Source organism: Schistocerca cancellata, chromosome 5 (assembly GCF_023864275.1).
Source record: "Schistocerca cancellata isolate TAMUIC-IGC-003103 chromosome 5, iqSchCanc2.1, whole genome shotgun sequence".
Lineage (NCBI taxonomy): Eukaryota > Metazoa > Arthropoda > Insecta > Orthoptera > Acrididae > Schistocerca > Schistocerca cancellata.
Genome location: NC_064630.1, coordinates 27,649,634 through 27,664,905, shown reverse-complemented (window position 1 = coordinate 27,664,905; position 15,272 = coordinate 27,649,634). Strand labels below are relative to the sequence as shown.

The following is a 15,272-nucleotide window of genomic DNA, read 5'->3' as shown; positions in this document are numbered from 1 at the left end:
TGGAACGCCGACTTCGTGCCAGGCCTCCCAGACGGACATCTATACCTCTCCTCAGTGTAACATTCCGTGAAGAATGGGTTGCGATTCCCCAAGAAATCTTCCAGCACATAATTGAACGTATGCCTGTGACAGTGAAAGCTGTCATCAAGGATAAGTGTGGGCTAACACCATATTGAATTCCAGCATTGCCGATGGAGGGCTCCACGAACTCGTAAGTCTTTTTCAGCCAGATGTCCGGATACTTTTGATCACTTAGTGTATATTCCTGTCACCTTATTTTCGTCTCTAATGACGTCATTGTCGATGCGATCTTAAATCTTAAGCCTCTTTCCTTCCTAAATATCAGGGTACCAGATGCCACAATTCAGCAGGATTTTGGTAGAATCTGCGGTGGAGTTCCGTGATTTTTCAGCCATTGAACACGTGCATGACGTGATGAGAAGACATATACTTTCATACCACTCTCTTTGATGTACTGACACAGCATTTAGCCGGCCGGGGTGGCAGAGCGGTTCTAGGCGCTACAGTCTAGAACCACGCGACCGCTACGGTCGCAGGTTCGAAGCCTGCCTCAGGCATGGATGTGTGTGATGTCCTTAGGTTAGTTAGGTTTAAGTAGTTCTAAGTTCTAGGGGACTGATGACCTTAGAAGTTAAGTCCCATAGTGCTCAGAGCCATTTGAACGATTTTTTTTTTTACACAGCATTTGTTTCAGATATGGAAAGTAATTCCTCGAGATTACTTTCATAGGCTTTTTGGTTCATCCACAACGAATCACTGGACAAAAAGTTAGTCGGCCCTAGAGAAATCATTAGAGGCATACTTGAACAGTTCACGGGTGTACTGCCGGTCCACAGTGTCCAATGGGCACAATATTTCGGAGATCAGGCATGTCGCCATCGTCAGGTGCGCTGACGAACTGAGTTCCTGAGGGCGGGCGGCAGTCTTAAATCCCCTCCCCTCGCAAGACGTTCTCTGCGCGGTCCTCGCCCACGAGTCTTTTCAATTAGACTCAATGCTGGTTCCCATGCCTTGCTGAGGTCGTAGCCGCAATATCAGTTGATGAGTCCGTCCCTGGTACAAATTTCGAAGCCTCTCTAACGACGCTGTCCCAGTATTTAGGTGTCTGTGCCAAGACCCTGGTATGTTGGGAGTCCATTTCGTGATTTTCGGACAAACAGTGCTCTGCGACCGCCGACTTGTTGAGGTACCCAAGTCGAGTGTGCCTCTGATGTTCTCGGCTACGGTCTTCGATGGTGCGCACTGTCTGTCCAATACAAGTCTTCCCACACTGACGCGGAATCTGGTATATGCCGGCCTTCCGCAAACCGAGATCGTCTTTGACACTTCCCAGTAATGCTCGTGTTTTATTTGGTGGGCAAAAGACAGTTACTACTCGGTGTTTCCTCAATATTCGTCCTATTTTCCCCGATAGTCCGCCAGTATACGGTATATGGGCAGTGGTTATCTCTTCCTCCGTGACTTCTTCCGTCTCCACACGCTGTACCGTAGAGGTGGGGCGGAGAGTACCCGTTTTTCCGGAATACAGTTTTGAGGTGTTCCAGCTCTTGGGGCAGACCCTGTATCAGAGATGGTGCGCATCCCGTGCACCACTGTTATTAGCACCCCGTTCCTCTGTGCAGGGTGGTGGCAGCTGCTCGCATGCAAGTACAGGTCGGTGTGCGTTTCCTTCCTGTGTACCCGGTGGCCCAGGGTGCCATCCGCTCTTCTTATGACCATGACGTCCAGGAATGGTAATCTTCCTTCTGCTTCGGCTCCATAGTGAATTTGATGTTCGGATGTATGGCGTCCAGGTGTGTAAGGAAGTCTAGGAGCTTGTCCCTTCCGTGGGGCAGATCACGAACGTGTCATCCACATAACGTAGAAAACAAGTAGATTTCCATTTGGATGACGCCAAAGCTTCCTTCTCGAAGTACTCCATATAGAAATTCGCGACCACAAGCGAGAGTGGGATCCCCATTGCGACTCCTTCTGTTTGTTCATAGTAGTCGCCATTAAAGCGAAACTACGTGGAGGTCAGAACGTGCTTGAAAAGGTCGGTCATCTTCTCGTCAAATTTCTGTGCAATATAGAGATGGGCAAAACTGTTCTTTTCAGAGATTGGATCAGAACTGTTCACTCCCTGAAATGAATTAGCTCTTTTTCATGACTCACCACTCATTTACAATAGAAAATAAATGGAAGGCACATTGCCCTTTAAACTTGGTTTATTCCAGTACTATACCTGTATTTTGATCTTATTTGATCCTATTTTGAAGTAACATAGATAATGAGTAAGAATTTTGTATTGTTTATTGAAATTTCCACGATATGACAAAGTTTTTGATTATTGACTTATTTTGCACTATCGTGGTTTTTTGGGTGATCGGAAAATGTTGTAACTTGAGATTTACATTAACAATATATTTGGCTATAATGTATTAAAATTTCATTAACCTCATACAAATACATCGCAAGCCATATATTTTTAAAGTGAACGTTTCCTTTCGAAGACGCCTAAAATCGCAAAATCCGTACCAGAATAAGAAAAAAAAATATAAATTTGACTGTAAAAAGAAAGTGCTGCATATAGCCTTACGCAGAATAAAACAAGGAAAATATTGGTGTATCACATTTTGCGATACGTTTATCGGTTCGCTCGTAATTAAAGCGTAAATTCGAGTGTCCATAATAAAAATCCTATAGTAAGAGGAGTCATCAGGAACCTAATCTAATCAGTTTAAACAAATAAAAATAAAATAAAAACAATTGATTTATACATAACATAATAATGTCATATACATAGCGGTATTACTACGAAGAACAATATCCAGTGGGGACAAACTCCGATGCAGAGGCGCTGAGTCGAGCAGGTCGAGCCGCGAGCTGTATTACTGCGTGAGCTGAGACCGCAGAGACCAGAGTGACACCTGAGTCGCTTTGCTCGACGCTCTGGCTAGAGTCGAGATGGTGGGGTGAGCGTTGAGCGGGCGAGTTCTGAGGGTGGGGGGGAGCGGTGAACTCACCCGCTCCAAGACAAATCGTCCGTTCCCTTGCGAGCAGGTTTTTGCAAGTAGTTCCTACGTTATCTGCTAGGTGGCTCTCTGTCCTGTTGCTCGCATCAACTGCCCAGAGGGCAGGACGTGCGACTGAAACGATCGCCGACAGAGTGCGATGCGAAGTTAAGCTGCGCCAGACACTGCACAGTGCACACGGCAGACGACGCACAGAGACGGCACGGCATATGTGAAACACCAAATCCAATGGGGCACTGCACAATGCAGGCGCTGCTGATATGCTCCGTCTCTCTCTCTCTCTCTCTCTCTCTCTCTCTCTCTCTGCCATGGGAAACGTTTCGAGCTACCGTTCTTTTTTTCTGAATCACTGATTGTTCACTCCTTTGAAAGATTGGACTCTATGAATTAGTTCAAGAGCGGATCCCCCATCTCTAGTGCAATAAGCTCAACTGACTCTTGAAGAGGCACCCTGGTGAATAATGAAACAACGTCAAAACTCACCAGGATATGTGAGTCTTTCAGCTTCAAGTTGTCGAGACGTTTTACGAAATCCACAGAATTACGAACGTGGGTAAGGGGTTAGTAATTCTGCCAGGAATTTGGCCGGCAAATAGGTAGGTGCCCTAATGTTGCTGACAATTGGGCGTAACGGCACCCCTTCTGTGTGTACTTAAGGGAGTCCATAAAGTCTTGGCGGCACAGGTCCTTGAGGTGTCAGTTTCTTGGCGACACCCTCTGCTAAATCAGCGCCGTTGAGAACAGCTCTAGTCTTGTTCTCCATGATGTTTGTGTCCCGTTGGACACTATGGACCGTCAGTACAATATGGAGCGGTAGTACACCCGTGGAATGTTCGAGCAAGGAATACGTCGGAAGAAACTGAAGAATCACATTACAGGCATAGATTCCTGCCGTGTGCTTCTGCCTGTGGACTTGAAAACAGCCTGGATTATGCAGGTACGTCACTTATAGGTCAAGCCCCATTGTTGAGTATTTGATCGCGAAATTCCACAAAATTGTGGCGTTAGTGATGTTGACGTTTCGCCTGCTGTTCCGACATGTCTATGGGATTCAAGTCAGGTGAGTTTGCAGGCCAGTCGAGATACACTCCTGGAAATGGAAAAAAGAACACATTGACACCGGTGTGTCAGACCCACCATACTTGCTCCGGACACTGCGAGAGGGCTGTACAAGCAATGATCACACGCACGGCACGGCGGACACACCAGGAACCGCGGTGTTGGCCGTCGAATGGCGCTAGCTGCGCAGCATTTGTGCACCGCCGCCGTCAGTGTCAGCCAGTTTGCCGTGGCATACGAAGCTCCATCGCAGTCTTTAACACTGGTAGCATGCCGCGACAGCGTGGACGTGAACCGTATGTGCAGTTGACGGACTTTGAGCGAGGGCGTATAGTGGGCATGCGGGAGGCCGGGTGGACGTACCGCCGAATTGCTCAACACGTGGGGCGTGAGGTCTCCACAGTACATCGATGTTGTCGCCAGTAGTCGGCGGAAGGTGCACGTGCCCGTCGACCTGGGACTGGACCGCAGTGACGCACGGATGCACGCCAAGACCGTAGGATCCTACGCAGTGCCGTAGGGGACCGCACCGCCACTTCCCAGCAAATTAGGGACACTGTTGCTCCTGGGGTATCGGCGAGGACCATTCGCAACCGTCTCCATGAAGCTGGGCTACGGTCCCGCACACCGTTAGGCCGTCTTCCGCTCACGCCCCAACATCGTGCAGCCCGCCTCCAGTGGTGTCGCGACAGACGTGAATGGAGGGACGAATGGAGACGTGTCGTCTTCAGCGATGAGAGTCGCTTCTGCCTTGGTGCCAATGATGGTCGTATGCGTGTTTGGCGCCGTGCAGGTGAGCGCCACAATCAGGACTGCATACGACCGAGGCACACAGGGCCAACACCCGGCATCATGGTGTGGGGAGCGATCTCCTACACTGGCCGTACACCACTGGTGATCGTCGAGGGGACACTGAATAGTGCACCGTACATCCAAACCGTCATCGAACCCATCGTTCTACCATTCCTAGACCGGCAAGGGAACTTGCTGTTCCAACAGGACAATGCACGTCCGCATGTATCCCGTGCCACCCAACGTGCTCTAGAAGGTGTAAGCCAACTACCCTGGCCAGCAAGATCTCCGGATCTGTCCCCCACTGAGCATGTTTGGGACTGGATGAAGCGTCGTCTCACGCGGTCTGCACGTCCAGCACGAACGCTGGTCCAACTGAGGCGCCAGGTGGAAATGGCATGACAAGCCGTTCCACAGGACTACATCCAGCATCTCTACGATCGTCTCCATGGGAGAATAGCAGCCTGCATTGCTGCGAAAGGTGGATATACACTGTACTAGTGCCGAAATTGTGCATGCTCTGTTGCCTGTGTCTATGTGCCTGTGGTTCTGTCAGTGTGATCATGTGATGTATCTGACCCCAGGAATGTGTCAATAAAGTTTCCCCTTCCTGGGACAATGAATTCACGGTGTTCTTATTTCAATTTCCAGGAGTGTATAAAAGGATTGGCATGTATGTTCAGAAAACCGGTCCGATGACCTCTGCTCTTGTCGTCTTTACGTGTCTGAGCAGCGGTTTCTTGCGAGGTGACCGACTGAAAACGTTCATTGCACGCAGTTTCCGTCTCAGTGTTCTCTCGCTAACAGATTGGGACAAACTTTGATTCACTGACTGCAACAATTCCCGCCGGGTTTGGAAGCGTTCTTGATTTACGAGCTGTGGAACGAGTTGCCTGCCCCTCCCTGTCAGGATCTTTTTTCGACCACAGTTCCGAAGCCGTGGTTCGCGACGACGTGTGTTACAACACTGCTTGCAGACTTATGGAGCAGGTGGCCGCGAAATACAAACAAATCCAGCGATGTCACACGCCGTATGGGAATGGAAAAGGCGAAACACGATTGCCGCCTTTTGTTACTCTGTCACGTTCATACATTTACGCATGTTTAAGTGCAATGTCCTTTTGAAACATAAATACCTCACTGATCGCTACTGCCTTGTGTTCATGCATGCCTGTTGAGCACGTGACTCAATCGCTGTGGTATCTGTGAAGGCTCAACGTTTAACGTGTGATTATGTTTTTGTCCTTCGAGCTTACGAGTGAGTCCGTGCCTGTGCGAGTGATACCTCATACTGATATTGGTAATGATCACCACTTGCTCACTGCATAAAATTTAAATCGTTTCATAATCGTTGTTTGATGAATGTTGCCACAAAGTTTGATATACATCGCACTGGTGCTTCTTTGTGAAACACTGTCCATTTCCTTCACGGGAACAACTTCAATGTACTCATGTTCTGCACTTAACGTTCCGCCCGAGACACAATACGAATGAGCTAGTCGACACACTGTACCACATCCATGGTTCTCTTAAAGTCATCCCTCATCATAGATGGGTGCCTAAATTTGTTGTTCAGTTCGACGCCATAGAAACAACTTTTTTCTCAGAAGACTTAATTTATCCTATGTAAATGGAAAGAAATGTCCTCTATTAATAGCATATTTTTTTCGGGGAGGGTAAAGAAATTCGCATTTCGTCCTGATCGGATGTTGCTTGCCGTCAAAGATAGGTGCGCTACAAACCACGCTGCTGCCCGCCTGGATCTTACAACAGGTTAAGTTTTCATTCAGTCGTTCCGTTCCGCACATGCCATGTGGATGTGAAACGAGTCAAGGTTTCCATCTTGTAGACTGAATTCATACACTGTACTACCAATAAGTTATTACGGTGCTCTTTAATACGATTTTTTCTTGCACCAGCTACATTTAACTGAGTAGTAGTTTGACGAAAAGATAGTTGAACCTCTCTAATTTATATGAACTAGCTGCTTTTTATCCTACACTGGTATGTTAGTATACAGGGTGAGTCACCTAACGTTACCGCTGGATATATTTCGTAAACCACATCAAATACCGACGAACCGGTTCCACAGACCGAACGTGAGGAGAGGGGCTAGTGTAATTGTTTAATACAAACCATACAAAAATGCACGGAAGTATGTTTTTTTAACACAAACCTACGTTTTTTAAAATGGAACCACGTTAGTTTTGTTAGCACATCTGAACATACAAACAAATACGTAATCAGTGCCGTTTGTTGCATTGTAAAATGTTAATTACATCCGGAGATATTGCAACCTAAAGTTGACGCTTGAAACCTCCGACGTTCAGTTGCGTGTTGTAACAAACACGGGCCACGGTCGGCGAGCAGCATATGCAGGGACATGTTTACGATGACGACCGTGTTTACGATTGTGGCTGTAGTGCACTGTTGTGGTTTGGTCTAGCTGTCGCAGGGTCCGCATGTAGCGCTTGCTGCTATTGTTATTCTGCATTCGTCTCCGCACGCACACCAACTGTAGTACACTGTGTTACCAGACGTCTGTGACAGTGAAGTGTTATAGTAACTCTGACCATGGTGTATTCGAACTCTGAAAAGGCGGAGATGATACTCATCTATGGCGAGTGTCGACGAAATGCAGCTGAAGCCTGCAGGGTGTATGCAGAACGGTACCCGGACAGAGAGCACCCAACGTGCCGCACATTGCAAAACATCTACCGCCAACTGTATGCAACAGGTATGGTCGTAGCACGCAAACGGGTCCGTAACAGGCCCGCCACAGGAGAAGCGGGTGCAGTTGGTGTGTTAGCTGCTGTTGCCATGAACCCACACATGAGTACACGGGACATTGCGAGAGCCGGTGGACTGAGTCAAAGTACTGTCATGCGCATACTGCATCGTCACCGCTTTCACCCATTTCATGTGTCAGCAATTACATGGTGATGACTTTAATCATCGAGTGCAATTCTGTCAATGGGCATTAACAGAGAATGCGTTGCAGTTCTACCTGATTAGCGATGAAGCGGGTTTCACAAACCACGGGGCAGTGAATCTACGGAACATGCATTACTGGTCCGTGGACAATCCTCGCTGGCTTAGACAGGTAGTGCGACAGCGACCGTGGACTGTAAATGTATGGTGCGAAATCATTGGCGACCACCTCATTGGTCCTCACTTCATTGCAGGGGCCCAAACAGCTGCAACATACATCGCGTTCCTACAGAATGATCTGCCAACGTTGCTCGAAAATGTCCCACTGGAAACGCGTCGACGTATGTGGTATCAGCATGATGGTGCACCTGCACATTCCGCAATTAACACTAGGCTGACCCTCGACAGGATGTTCGACGCGCGTTTCATAGGACATGGAGGACGCATAAATTTGCCAGCCCGTTCTCCTGATCTTACACCTCTGGACTTCTTTATGTGGGGTACGTTAAAGGAGAATGTGTACCGTGATGTGCCTACAACCCCAGAGGATATGAAACAACGTATTGTGGCAGCCTGCGGCGACATTACACCAGATGTACTGCGGCGTGTACGACATTCATTACGCCAGAGATTGCAATTGTGTGTAGCAAATGATGGCAACCACATTGAACATCTATTGGCCTGACATATCGGGACACACTCTATTCCACTCCGTAATTGAAAACGGAAACCACGTGTGTACGGGTACCTCACCCCTCACGGTAATGTACATGTGCGTCAGTGAAGAAAACGAATAAAAAGATGTTAGCATGTGGACGTAATGTGATGTTCCAGTCTCTTCTGTACCTAAGGTCCATTACCGTTCCCTTTGGATCCCTACGTAATTCGGTGCTCTCCAATACACACGATCGAACAGCGGAGGAGTGGTACTCAAGCGTCAACTTTAGGTTACAATATCTCCGGATATAATTAACATTTTACAATGCAACAAACGGCACTGATTACGTATTTGTTTATACAATCCTGGAAATGGAAAAAAGAACACATTGACACCGGTGTGTCAGACCCACCATACTTGCTCCGGACACTGCGAGAGGGCTGTACAAGCAATCATCACACGCACGGCACAGCGGACACACCAGGAACCGCGGTGTTGGCCGTCGAATGGCGCTAGCTGCGCAGCATTTGTGCACCGCCGCCGTCAGTGTCAGCCAGTTTGCCGTGGCATACGGAGCTCCATCGCAGTCTTTAACACTGGTAGCATGCCGCGACAGCGTGGACGTGAACCGTATGTACAGTTGACGGACTTTGAGCGAGGGCGTATAGTGGGCATGCGGGAGGCCGGGTGGACGTACCGCCGAATTGCTCAACACGTGGGGCGTGAGGTCTCCACAGTACATCGATGTTGTCGCCAGTGGTCGGCGGAAGGTGCACGTGCCCGTCGACCTGGGACCGGACCGCAGCGACGCACGGATGCACGCCAAGACCGTAGGATCCTACGCAGTGCCGTAGGGGACCGCAGCGCCACTTCCCAGCAAATTAGGGACACTGTTGCTCCTGGGGTATCGGCGAGGACCATTCGCAACCGTCTCCATGAAGCTGGGCTACGGTCCCGCACACCGTTAGGCAGTCTTCCGCTCACGCCCCAACATTGTGCAGCCCGCCTCCAGTGGTGTCGCGACAGGCGTGAATGGAGGGACGAATGGAGACGTGTCGTCTTCAGCGACGAGAGTCGCTTCTGCCTTGGTGCCAATGATGGTCGTATGCGTGTTTGGCGCCGTGCAGGTGAGCGCCACAATCAGGACTGCATACGACCGAGGCACACAGGGCCAACACCCGGCATCATGGTGTGGGGAGCGATCTCCTACACTGGCCGTACACCACTGGTGATCGTCGAGGGGACACTGAATAGTGCACGGTACATCCAAACCGTCATCGAACCCATCGTTCTACCATTCCTAGACCGGCAAGGGAACTTGCTGTTCCAACAGGACAATGCACGTCCGCATGTATCCCGTGCCACCCATCGTGCTCTAGAAGGTGTAAGTCAACTACCCTGGCCAGCAAGATCTCCGGATCTGTCCCCCATTGAGCATGTTTGGGACTGGATGAAGCGTCGTCTCACGCGGTCTGCACGTCCAGCACGAACGCTGGTCCAACTGAGGCGCCAGGTGGAAATGGCATGGCAAGCCGTTCCACAGGACTACATCCAGCATCTCTACGATCGTCTCCATGGGAGAATAGCAGCCTGCATTGCTGCGAAAGGTGGATATACACTGTACTAGTGCCGACATTGTGCATGCTCTGTTGCCTGTGTCTATGCTATGTGCCTGTGGTTCTGTCAGTGTGATCATGTGACGTATCTGACCCCAGGAATGTGCCAATAAAGTTTCCCCTTCCTGGGACAATGAATTCACGGTGTTCTTATTTCAATTTCCAGGAGTGTATGTTTCTCAATGCATTTTTGCTGCTTGCATACTTCTGATTATATGTAATAGCGTAATACTTTTAAGGTACGTAATACTACATAGAAAGCATGTGTATTCATTACAGGTTTGTTAGTACTTGAAATAATTATTCAGTTTTCTTTATTGATAGAGCTTGGTAATGGGATCATGCCTTTCCGAACCGAGTTGTGTATTTAAATTATATAAATCGACATTTGACGATTGGTGGCGTCATAATCTCCATAGTGGAGTTCTTTAGCTGTTTTTTCTCTTTATTATCACTGAGTTAACTATTTCGTGAAGTGACCATAATTCTCTGATCATTTAGCACACATTCCTTTAATGCATATGTTGTTGCTATTCCATGAAAACATGTCGTGTAAGTTACACATTATGGTTATTCTGTATTTACGGCCTCATTGGAGCACGTCAGTCACTCATTTTCTGGAAATCTTTTTCAGTAGGATTTTTTTTTTGTTTGCGAACTGCCCAGCACCTTTCCATTCGTTTTCACCTTTTTCGTCCTTCCTGCTTTGTAAATACGTTTTTTATTTTTTTCGTTCGTCTATTTTTGGTTTAAACCTCATTTTTACGTTTTTCTGTTTCTTTACATTTATTTTAAGTTTATGTTTTAATGTTACGTTTTCACTTTCTTCAAATTTATTTTATTAATATTAAATTAAATTTATAAGAAAATGGCTCTATTTGTACAGGAGAAAAAGTAAGTACATAAACTTTGACAACACAGTGTACGGAGAGCAGCGGCTCGATGCTATATTTAAGTTAAAATGAACAGTCGAGATCGCAATAATATTTCTTTATTAACCGGTTTCGGCTTATCTACAAGCCATCTCCAGAATTTTTGGCCCCCTGTGGCTGCTGCTGGCGGCTCGTCGGATTTTTCGTGATACCACAATCGCACACAACGTGTGCATTATGCGAATGGTGTATCAGGAGTATTTGTTATTTTTCTTTTGTTTTTGGGGCTTTGCAGGTGCTGGTGCACCTGTCAACGGCTTTCTGCTACTGCGACCTCGAGGAACTGGGCGAGAAGATGTATCCTTGCCCGCACGACCCTCGAGACATACTCCGCGCCGCTCGTTGGATGGACGACTCAATGCTGGATACGATTACGGCCCAGTAAGTTGCTGCGAGAGCGCAAATTAACCTGCACGCATGTCCTGCAATTATACTAGTGTGAAGAGTACATAAGATAAAGTGTACGGGCATGGGTGTGTGTGTTTGTCCTTAGGATAATTTAGGTTAAATAGTGTGTAAGCTTAGGGACCGATGGCCTTAGCAGTCAAGTCGCATAAGATTTCATACACATTTTCGATGAAGTGTACTGTTGTCGCCCTTTGAGCTCTGTTACCAAGTTCCGTGTATTTTACGTTTATGATTTGTCATTTCCTACGTTTCCTTAAAATTATTTGTATTTTAAGTTTTAGGTAGCTATGGACTTGACTTAGTACGTATTCCTTCGTATAGCGATTTTTCATCTCTTATTCCTTTACAGACGAATGGAAAAACTAGTAGAAGCCGACCTCGGGGAAGATCAGTTTAGATTCCGTAGAAATATTGGAACACGTGAGGCAATACTGACCCTACGACTTATCTTAGAAGCTAGATTAAGGAAGGGCAAACCTACGTTTCTAGCATTTGTAGACTTAAAGGAAGCTTTTGACAATGTTGACTGGAATACTCTCTTTCAAATTCTGAAGGTGTCAGGGGTAAAATACAGGGAGCGAAAGGCCATTTACAATTTGTACAGAAAGCAGATGGCAGTTATAAGAGTCGAGGGGCATGAAAGGGAAGCAGTGGTTGGAAAGAGAGTGAGACAGGGTTGTAGTCTCTCCCCGATGTTATTCAATATGTATATTGAGCAAGCAGTGAAGGAAACAAAAGAAAAATTCAGAGTAGGTATTAAAATCCATGGAGAAGAAATAAAAACTTTGAGGTTCGCCGATAACATTGTAATTCTGTCAGAGACAGCAAAGGACTTGGAAGAGCAGTTGAACGGAATGGATAGTGTCTTGAAAGGAGGATATAAGATGAACATCAACAAAAGTAAAACGAGGATAATGGAATGTAGTCGAATTAAGTCGGGTAATGCTGAGGGAATTAGATTAGGAAATGAGACACTTAAAGTAGTAAAAGAGTTTTGCTATTTGGGGAGCAAAGTAACTGATGATGGTCGAAGTAGAGAGGATATAAAATGTAGACTGGCAATGGGAAGGAAAGCGTTTCTGAAGAAGAGAAATTAGTTAACATCGAGTATAGATTTAAGTGTCAGGAAGTCGTTTCTGAAAGTATTTGTATGGAGTGTAGCCATGTATGGAAGTGAAACATGGACGATAAATACTTTGGGCAACAAGAGAATAGAAGCTTTCGAAATGTGGTGCAACAGAAGAATGGTGAAGATTAGATGGGTAGATCACAAACTAATGAGGAAGTATTGAATAGGATTGGGGAGAAGAGAAGTTTGTGGCACAACTTGACCAGAAGAAGGGACCGGTTGGTAGGGCATATTTTGAGGCATCAAGGGATCACCAATTTAGTATTGGAGGGCAGCGTGGAGGGTAAAAATCGTAGAAGGAGACCAAGAGATGAATACACTAAGCAGATTCAGAAGGATGTAGGTTGCTTTAGGTACTGGTAGATGATGAAGATTGCACAGGATAGAATAGCATGGAGAGCTGCATCAAACCAGTCTTAGGACTGAAGACCACAACAACAACATTCCTGTGTTGTGTGTCATATTTATTACGTGGGACTATCGTACAGTGGTCGGGCAGCTCCTCGCAAGCCACACACTTCAGTGCTCAGTGCTGAGGGGCGTTGGAGGTGGTGTAAAAGGGGCAGCCACTGGACACTGGACGACTGGACGACTGGAAGCGAGTGGCCTGGAGTGACGGATCACGCTGTACTCTGTGGCGATGCGGTGGAAGGGTTTCGGTTCGGCAAATGCCTCGAGAACGTTACCTGCTATCGTATGCAGTGCCAACACCGAAGTACATAGGGGGTGATACTAAAATGTAAACTTTCACGGCCGGAAATATCATGTGCATTATAATTATCCGGGCTGTTATGCCGTGGTCGGTTGATGAATGCTGTGGTGATTCCCAACGTTTCGTCTCCGACTGCTGGAGACATCTTCAAGGGGGTCCGTAGCTTGATGGAAGGTCCAACACACACACTGGCTCGCTACTGACTGCCGCTAAATTCCGTGTCCGCGCGCCCCCGCGCCGCAAACTTCTTTATGGAGAAATTCGAAGAACAGGCCTTAGGTACTGCCAGCAAGAAACCAAATGCATGGTTCCGATACGTGGATGACACGTTTGTGTTGTGGAGACATGGTAGGGAGGAACTAAGCCGGTTCCACGAACATCTGAACAGTATAAACTCAAGAATTCAGTTTACAATGGAGGAGGAGGCAGACGACAAACTACATTTCCTCGATGTGCTTGTGTTTAGAAAGGAAAATGGTAGTTTGGGCCACTCAGTGTACCGCAAACCCACGCACACGGACCGTTATTTGCACTGGGATTCGAACCACCACCCACAACAGAAGCGGGGTGTTATCAAGACGTTAGCGGACAGAGCTAGAAATATTTGTGAACCTGAGTTGCTCGACGCTGAGATGGAACATCTCCACAATGCACTAATGAAGAACGGATATTCGTCCGCTGAAATAAAATGTGCGTTGAGACAGCCACGCAGAAATCATAGTGACGTACAGGCTACTGCAAAATATAAGATTTTCCTGCCGTTTTTTAAAAATGTAACGGAAAGAATAGGGAGGATCTTGACGAAGCAGAATATTACCGTAATTTACAAGCCTACCAGGAAGATACAGGAATACCTTAAGCCTGCCAAGGACGCTCGCAAACCATTGGAAAAGCTGGAGTGTATAGGATCCCGTGCAGCTGTAGAGGTTTATGTGGGTACCACTAAAAGAACGGTTTCAAAACGTTTGCAAGAGCACAAGGGCAATTGTAGAAGAGGAGAAACGGAACGATCAGCTGTTGCGGAGCATGCTTTCCAGCCAGGGAACCACAATATTCGTTTCGAGGAGACGCAAGTACTAGCGGCCACGAGCGGATATTACGAAAGGCTCTACAGGGAGGCGATCGAAATCGCTAAACACCCAAATAATTTCAACCGAAAGGAGGAGGGCGTCAAATTAAACGGTATATGGATGCCGGTGTTAAAGAAGATGTGTACCACTCGTCCACTACTGGGTGATGGCAACGGCGATCGACGGCGACGGACAGCGGCCAATTGCACTGACGTTTTCAAAACACGTGACGTCACGCCGCGGCGCGGGGGCGCGCGGACACGGAATTTAGCGGCAGTCAGTAGCCAGCCAGTGTGTGTGTTGGACCTTCCATCAAGCTACGGACCCCCTTGAAGATTTCTCCCGCAGTCGGAGACGAAACGTTGGGAATCACCACAGCATTCATTAACCGACCACGGCATAACAGCCCGGATAATTATAATGGACATGATAGGGGGTGAAGTTACGGTATGGGGGTGTTTCTTCTAGTCGAGGTATGGTCCCCTTACAGCGCTTCAGGAAACTCTAAATTCGGAAGGATATGAACTTATTTTACAACCTCGTGTTCTGCGTTCAGTAGAGGAACAGTACAAAGAGGATGATTGTATCAGCGTAACAGCGCAGCCTGTCAAAGCAGCTTCTGCGAGGCAGTGTGTTTTGGGAAGTAACATTATTACTGAAGTGAGGTGGCCTGCCCAGAGTCCAGGTCTGAACACAGCGAGACAGTTTTGGGATGAGTTAGAACGTCGAGTCCTGTGGCGACCCCAGTGTCCAACGTCACTAACTCCCCTGGTTTCGGCTTTTGAGGAAGAATGGGCGACCTTCTTCCACAGATATTGAGACACCTCATTCAAACTGTCCCCATCAGAGATCACCGTGATAAAGGCACACACCACATATTAATGCGCACTGACATGTGTCCGGATACTTTTGAACAGAGAGTCTATGTTA

General features: G+C 47.4%; 1 protein-coding gene across 1 annotated transcript in view; it reads left to right on the top strand.

The window, feature by feature from the left end:
• LOC126187875 (putative fatty acyl-CoA reductase CG5065) overlaps window positions 1-15,272 on the top strand; it is a 483,618-nt gene that overhangs the window by 295,978 nt on the left and 172,368 nt on the right. The window contains exon 4 of the mRNA XM_049929207.1: window positions 11,259-11,404. Coding sequence (XP_049785164.1) covers window positions 11,259-11,404 — 146 coding nt within the window. The remainder of the gene's footprint in view (window positions 1-11,258; window positions 11,405-15,272) is intronic.